The sequence below is a fragment of the Asparagus officinalis genome, chromosome 8 (assembly GCF_001876935.1).
Source record: "Asparagus officinalis chromosome 8, Aspof.V1, whole genome shotgun sequence".
NCBI classification, from domain to species: domain Eukaryota; kingdom Viridiplantae; phylum Streptophyta; class Magnoliopsida; order Asparagales; family Asparagaceae; genus Asparagus; species Asparagus officinalis.
The window spans coordinates 122,004,236-122,012,412 of NC_033801.1; the positions used below are offsets into that span (position 1 = coordinate 122,004,236).

Below are 8,177 nucleotides of genomic sequence, written 5' to 3' on the forward strand. Positions count from 1 at the left end.
TATATAAAGTAACTTTTCTAAATAAAAATATTTTTAATTCATAATGTCCAATTTTTATTACAAAGATGATATTATAATATCGAAAAGGGTGATATCCCTTACAATGTAAAGAATCGACCCCTATTTATACTATTATTAATAACTATAATTATGTACAATATTTTATTAAATAAATAATTTTACTATTTTATTACAATTGATAATTCTTTTATAATGAATTATAATATATTTATTAACTTTATTATCATTATGAATTATTAATATGTTCTAGCGAGTGACCAAATATTTTGGGAAAAAGAAGAGAAAAGTATATGTCTCATAAATCTCATGGATCTAAATATTTTGGGAAAAATGTGTACAGGCCCCAAAAGCAGAAACTTCATGTGACGAGGCCCCTCATAGTTTTCCCCATGTGAATCAACCCCTTGATGTGTGACACTTTGTACTGTAGCTCTTTTTTATCAATTATTACATGCCAGCAAAGCTAAAATCCCCAAATTATCCTTATCATCTCTCCTCAATCTCTCAGACCCAGCAATTATATCATCTTTCTCTCTCATCTTCTCTCTCTCTCTCTAAAACTAAGAGTTTTCTCAAGCTCGTCAACCTGGCCCTCGCCCTCCTCGCCGTTGCCGCCTCCGCTCAGGCCCCCAATGCTCCCCTCGAGTTCGTCGCTGCCTCCCCTCCCCTCACCCGTCCTCGTCGCCGTAGATCGCCGCCGCTCTCCCGCCATAGATCGTCGTCGTCGAGACGCACAGAGCATTAATCCATTAGCTAGAAGAAGAAAGGAAAAAATGTTTGACCAGCTACAAATAAATGAACGATTTAATTTTATAAAATAGTCAAAAGTTGTCCCCATTTTTCCACTTTCACGAGACATCCATGCCTTTTTGGAGGAAGCTGAATTTACAATAAACCTAATGTGCGCAGTTTTTTTGTATTTTAATTTCGAACAAATTTTTAAAATAGACAATTTTTAAAACTTAATTAGCAAAATAGGCTGAAAAAATATTTAATTACCAAAAATCGTTGTAAGCTGGGACGGTAGTTATAAATCGTTGTTATAAATGAGGATACAATCATGTTTTTATAAATCATTGTTAATTATATTTAATAATAGTTATACCTAATGATATGTTATTTCTAGATGCTATCGTGTTAGTTCTAGTAGCCCTCGAGTTAGTTCTAGCTTCTATTACCCTAGTTCTACCTTGTATACAGCCAGTTCTAGCCCACACCATGCTAGTTCTAAACCAAGCCCGCGTTTTTGACAAGCAAACTTGTTAATTCTAGCTTCTACGTTAGTTCTAGCTTCTATTACCCTAGTTCTAGTTTGTATATAGCCGGTTCTAGCCCACAGCTTGCTAGTTCTAAACCCAACAAGGTAATATCATTTACGACATAAAGAAGTAACCCCTATTTATACTATTATTAATAATTATAATTATGTGAACTAATTTATTAAATAAATGACTTTTACTATTTTATATCATTAATAATTATTTATAATAAATTATCATATATTTACGGATTTTGTTATCATTATAAATTATTAATATATTCTAGTGAATGACCAAATAATTTGAGAAAATGAAGAGGTGCATAGTTAATGAGAGGTTGTGGATCATTAGTTTTATAAATAAATGATATAATTAGCAAGGAAAATTAAAAGTTTTGACATGAGTATTCTCTTTTATAAGTAGTATACTAATTGGCATTCAGAGATGGCTTTTGTACTCGGGATTCGGACATCCAATCATGACAACAAGCGGAGATAATCCAAATCTTTTTGTGCGATGAAAACGAAGAATTTGAATTGGAGCAAAACTTTTAACTTTTGCGTACGGTCTATTTCAATCATCAGGCTAGGGTTCAGACGTGCAAATATGGGCCACATGCAATTCACCAGAGAAGGAAAACTTACTGGCGTGGCTAGAGAGTAGAAGCAAATGTAAATCAAGCCTCAGGCCCACTTTGGTTATTTTGCCCATTGAATCCAGTCGGTGAGTGAGCCTTCCCTTGTTTTGGGGAAGAAAATGGAGTGTTTCGTTAGAGGTTGGCAAAGCTCATTCAAGTTTTCGGCAAGGACAGCTCTGAGGTCGGCAGGGGTTTGAACCCAAACAAATATGCAACTTTTAGTGCTGTCTTTAAAAAAAAAAAACTTATAATGACTGTTTGCACATAGATCTCGCTCCTTGCCGACATGTTGTGTCACTTATAACCTTTTAAGTTAAATATTAGATGAATAATCTCTTATAGCTGAGCTAACCGCCTGTTGCCCTCCGCGGTTCCTCTTTGTTATGGTATGCTATTTTTAGGAAAAAAATTTGTAGGATAGATGATGTGGATAGTAAAGAAGGGAGGGAGGGTCTGAAAATATAGACATTCTATTTGTCACAAATCTCTAATGATGCTCAGTTTTAAATACGGTTTGCCTGACATAAACTACTTAATGGGTAATAATTGATGCAATGTGGTAGTGCGGAGAGTTTATGAGCAATTAGCCCTAAATCTAAAGAGTAGTATTATATTGCAAAACGAGAAGGGGGAAAAAAATCTCATAGAAGTCCTCTGTAAAAAAAAATCATGACTAATATGTCTCACCGTCAATCCTAAATTATTATAATTAGTATACAATGTCAATATAATAAATATCAATCAAACCACAGCACCATTATACTTGTTATTACATCAAAGTAATCACCAACGCTAATCTTCTTTATATATATTTTAAATTCCTATTTCATCTTCGTTAGAGGGCCATGTATAAGACTTTCTTTCCCTTCTAGATTGTGGATACTACTCATCATGAGCCAAGAGACTTGGTTGGATTTTGTATGCTTTGGCAGTTTGGCCTAGAGATTGTATCGAAGGGATTGGATAAGTAAACAAGCTCAAGTTGTTGATTTGTTGCCTATAAAAGAATAACCAACTACATTAAATCTACACATTCACAAAGAAGGGGAAACCCCCGTTTCTCTCTCTCTCTCTCTCTCTCTCTCTCTCTCTCTCTCTCTCTCTCTCTCTCCATTTTTCTTTATTTTTTAATTTTTTAAAGGGGACCACATACATGAGATAAAATGTGAAACGTTATAATTGGAATTTAAGAAAAAACTTAGGAGGCCCACTTATGAAAGTAAAGTATTGTATTTTAGAAATTGGGTTTAAAGACAAATATAAAAAGTGAATTGGATTTAAAGATACAAGTAATAATAATGATTGAGTTTATAGGTGTAAAATTGAGTAAACAGATAAGCCTAGAAATAAAACTCCCCAACTTAAAAGGTTCTGTGGTTAAGCCAATTTCATTACAGCCCGGCCCATTGTTTGACAAACTTGGGCCATGGGAATTTCTTAATGGGCCTTATTAAGGTAATCAGGAGAAGCGTTTCTCTGGGATTGGGATCCTCTACTAATGAATCCTCTACTAATATTTTCTAATAAAGAGATCTTGGCCTTTGATTTGTCAATCAAAGGCCAAGATCTACTCATGAGCAAAAGTAGGGGGACCCCTTACTTTTGCTCATGATGAGATCTTGGTCTTTGATTGATAAATCAAAGGCCAAGATTGTATTAGGAGATATTAGAAAGGGTCCTCATTAGTAGAGGATCTCAATCCGTTTCTCTGGGCCCCACGACAACAAAATCTATAAAAATCCCTCCCCGTTTAAATTCTTTTCCCGATTCAGGGATTCTCCCAAAACCTCCCTCTATTCGTCTCCAAAACCCCTCTAGGGTCTCAACAATCAAAATCTCTAGGGTTTCTACTGCGGCCTCTATCGATCAGCGATGTCTCTGCGTGCAAGCGAGAGAACGGAGGTCCGCCGGAATCGGTACAAGTTCGCCGTCGACGCCGACGAGGGCCGCCGGCGACGAGAGGACAACATGGTGGAGATTCGAAAGAGCAAGCGAGAGGAGAATCTGATGAAGAAGCGGAGAGAGGGAATGCAATCGCAAGCGTTCTCTCAGGTCTCGGCGATCGAGAAGAAGGTAATCGGTGGGTTTGTTTGTTTGTTTGGGTCTTGGATTTGTGATTTTAGGTTTTTTGAGGTGTTATTGGGGTTATTTGATGATTTCTTTGGCTATGCGTTCAGTTGGAGAGCTTGGCGGTGATGATGGCGGGAGTTTATTCGGAGGATCCGAAGGTGCAGCTCGAGGCGACGACTCAGTTCAGACAATTGCTGTCGATAGGTACGGCATTTGTTGAAATTTGATCTTCTTGAATTTGTTTGTTTAGCTATTGATTGGTTATTATTGTTATTTTTTATTTCTAGTTTATGCATTGAACTGATTAATCATGATTGTTATTTGGCCTTGAGTTAAGTATAAATATTGGAATGAAGTGATAATAAGTTTCTGTCCATAGGGGTTAGTTCATATTCGTTGATTGGGTTATTGATGAATTTACTATAAACATTACTTTAATGAGGAATTCATTTATAAATTGCCATTTGTTCATATTCATCCATTGGTTGGATTGTTGATGAATTTACATTACTTTCATGAGGAATTGATTTATGTCGTACTATTAGTTCATATTCGTTTGTTGATTGGATTGTTGATGAAATAGCTATGTATGTTGCTTCCATGAGGAATTAAGTTATTTCTTAGTATCAAGTTCATATTCATTCATTGGTCGGACTATTGATGAATCATTGTATACATTACAATTAAGAGGAATTAATTTATGCCTTACGTAGAGAAGTTCTTGCCAATATTTTGATGTGCTGTTCATTGGCTACTAGACCAGGGAATATCAGTGGTGTTTTGTTGAGCTTGAGCTTATACTTTTAATGTGGATTTTGAAAGATAGTTGAAGTTGTTGATATTTGTTTGTGTTTGGATTTTTTTCCTTTTACCAGAAAGAAGCCCACCAATAGAGGAGGTCATCCAGTCTGGTGCTGTTCCTCGTTTCGTTGAGTTTCTTATTAGGGAGGAATTCCCCCAACTTCAGGTCTTGTTGGTTTTATATTTGTGAATTTTGTCCTCATAAGTTTTGTTTCTTTTAAACTAGATCTTAATGTTTGTTCAGTTCGAAGCTGCTTGGGCACTTACAAACATAGCCTCTGGTACATCAGAGGACACCCAAGTCGTGATTGATCTTGGGGCTGTTCCAATATTCATAAAGCTGCTTGGTTCCCAAAGTGATGATGTCCGTGAGCAGGTATATGAGTTATCTTTATTGTGCTATTGAATTTCCGCTATCTTTTAGTTTATACCCACAACATTCCTGAATAGGATGGTGTAGCATTTTTAATCTATATTTAAGAAATTCTGTCAGATGGCATGTGGTTCTGACGTTCTATATCTACCCATAATGTTCCTATACCTATAATTAAACTGGATTGTAACAGTTTTTAATTTATATTTAAGTACTTTTCTCAGATCCTGTTAGCTTTGGTTTCTTAATGATATAAACAAGATGTAATCTGTCAGTTATGCAGCTTTTATCTAGTGTGATATATTGGCTTCTGTAGGAGTTTATTCATCACGATGCATAGTTTAACTTTTGTTGGTAATTTGGAGATTGCAAAATCGTTGTGATTTTGCTTGTCGTTTTGGGAATTTGTACTGTTTGTAGTTCTGCTTATATTGCTTGTTGTTTATTTTTTGTAGTTTTGCTTCTATTGTCAATATGCAGTATATTATACTGTGACTTTGTACTCCCGACATAATTTTGGTTTCATATATAGTTTTCCTGACAGTGATACATTGATGTATGTGTGGGCATTTGTGTGATGCTGATGGGTTTTCATTTAAACTTTACATTTGATGCAGTTATCTGATAATGTTTGGTTTTTTAAGAGGCAATAAGGAATGTGATCTTGTTTTGATCTTTTTTCCCCTCTCTCTATTACAAATTGCAGGCGTTATGGGCATTGGGCAATATAGCTGGTGATTCACCAAAATGCCGTGATCTTGTCCTTGCAAATGGGGCACTGAACGCCCTCCTGGCTCAGTTAAATGAGTATTCCAAGCTCTCAATGTTGCGGAATGCAACATGGACTTTGTCCAATTTCTGCAGGTGGAAGCCTCAACCAGCTTTTGCGCAGGTGTTTTGTCTATTTTATGATTTTTTTTTCTATATATGTAGTTTTGAATGTGCTAAAAATGTCCATATAAATGCTCTTGGTTGTATTTTTATGCAGACACGACCAGCTGTTCTGGCCCTTGCATATCTTATTCAATTGAATGATGACGAAGTTCTGACTGATGCATGTTGGGCACTTTCTTACTTGTCTGATGGCACAAATGACAAAATCCAAGCAGTAATTGATGCTGGCATTTGCCCTCGGCTTGTGGAACTGCTTTTGTATGTACTAGTCTCTGTTAAGTTACAATGTTTGGATTTTTCAAGGTATCTCTTATGAGCCCTGATGCTCTTGATGATGGCGTGTAGGTTTCATTCACATGTGGTGCTTATTCCTGCTCTGCGTACTGTGGGTAACTTAGTTACTGGGGATGATGTACAGACGCAGGTATAAAATAAAAGAAACACCACTAATTTTATGCACTGGTTATTGTCTGCTTGATTTAATAGGTGAACGCATGTTTAAGGATCTAGTAATGCTATGGGTCTTGTTTGGGTGGTAGACATATGATGTTTTCACACAGCTATTCTCATCTCAAATGAGTATTTTATTAATTCTAAAGGCACTATCACTTTCGTGTATGCTGATTTGATCTTCTTTTGATGGTAAATGTTCAAGTTCATTTTTTATATGTGGCTAACCAATAAACCGAATATAGAATTAAGTTGTGATGTTTACATCTCTTTGTCTGTTTGCTATTTTGAATTAATAAAAAGCAAATGTTTTCACTATGTGCTTGTTTGTTTAGTCGGTTATTGCTTGCTTAAAAATTTGTGCGTTTAGTGCAGTAGTTTGATCCTTTCTATATGCTGTAGAGAACCAATTGGTATTACGATGTTCTGTTTTTCTTTCCTTCATTGTGTTCTCCTCTAGAATAGAACCACAATTGTATATGGTAAATATTACTTGAAACAATGCATGTTGTGGAGAAAGCACTTAAAGATCACACTTTATGAGGTTTTGTAGAACACGCATGAGCTTTTCACTTATCCGAGAAGATTCTCTTAAACACTTGAACAATGAAATTTCATCATTACATTTCATATAATTAGCTTATATATATCCTTTTAGTTTTATTCCACCAATCTGTCTGCTATGTGATGATATCTTAATATGTTATATGCTCAGCTCATTATCGATCATCAAATACTTCCTTGTCTTCACCAACTTTTAATGAACTCCCACAAGAAAAGCATCAAGAAAGAAGCTTGCTGGACCATTTCAAACATAACAGCTGGAAACAAGGATCAGATACAGGTATACATGAAAAAGATTAGATACTGCTCTTTTGTTGATCGGGATTAGAATTCCGTGGTTTCTTGCATTCCTAAAAATAGAATTGTATTGCATTTATGTTATTTGGGTTGGTGCTGAGCTTTTTTAATCTGGACTCTTACTTCCTTGTGGTTTGGTAAACAGGCTGTGATTGATGCAAATATTGTCGGTCCTCTTGTTCAATTACTGCACACTGCAGAGTTTGATATTAAAAAAGAAGCAGCATGGGCAATCTCAAACGCTACATCGGGTGGTACACATGATCAACTAAAGTATGTATACTAGCATGACTTTTATGTCAATATGTTTTGTCACTGATTTATGTTTAGCTTTAACATATTTTTCTGCTTTACTATGGCTACAGGTTTCTAGTGAGCCAAGGGTGTATTAGACCCTTGTGTGATCTTCTCGCTTGCCCAGATCCAGTAATTGTTAGTGTTTGTCTTGAAGGACTTGAAAACATTCTGAGAGTTGGTGAAGCTGAGAAAAACAAAGGAATCACTGGAGGAGTGAATCCCTATGTTCAGCTTATTGGTGACGCTGAGGGTGTAGATAAGATTGAGAATTTGCAGAGCCATGATAACAATGAAATATATGAGAAGGCTGTGAAGATCCTTGAAACCTATTGGTTGGAGGAAGATGAAGCTGAAATCACGTCCCAAGGGGATGATGCTCGAACTGGATTCAACTTTGGCCACTTGGAGATTCAACTTCCTTCTGGCGGGTTCAACTTTGGTTGAATGGTAAGATGGATTTAGATGATTTAATCGCTCAATTATTAGTTTTTTTGACTACATGCATCATTACTAT

General features: G+C 35.9%; 1 protein-coding gene across 2 annotated transcripts in view; it reads left to right on the forward strand.

Moving 5' to 3' along the window:
• LOC109820502 (importin subunit alpha-1b-like) overlaps nucleotides 3,695-8,177 on the forward strand; it is a 5,275-nt gene continuing 792 nt past the window's right edge. For both annotated transcript variants that reach the window (XR_002241868.1, XM_020386656.1), the window contains exons 1-10: nucleotides 3,695-3,990; nucleotides 4,095-4,191; nucleotides 4,863-4,954; nucleotides 5,033-5,164; nucleotides 5,868-6,053; nucleotides 6,150-6,313; nucleotides 6,401-6,479; nucleotides 7,221-7,349; nucleotides 7,512-7,639; nucleotides 7,732-8,110. Coding sequence is in view for 1 of the 2 variants with exons in the window: in XM_020386656.1 (XP_020242245.1) it covers nucleotides 3,790-3,990; nucleotides 4,095-4,191; nucleotides 4,863-4,954; nucleotides 5,033-5,164; nucleotides 5,868-6,053; nucleotides 6,150-6,313; nucleotides 6,401-6,479; nucleotides 7,221-7,349; nucleotides 7,512-7,639; nucleotides 7,732-8,107 (1,584 nt within the window). In the remaining variant the exon portion in view is untranslated. The remainder of the gene's footprint in view (nucleotides 3,991-4,094; nucleotides 4,192-4,862; nucleotides 4,955-5,032; nucleotides 5,165-5,867; nucleotides 6,054-6,149; nucleotides 6,314-6,400; nucleotides 6,480-7,220; nucleotides 7,350-7,511; nucleotides 7,640-7,731; nucleotides 8,111-8,177) is intronic.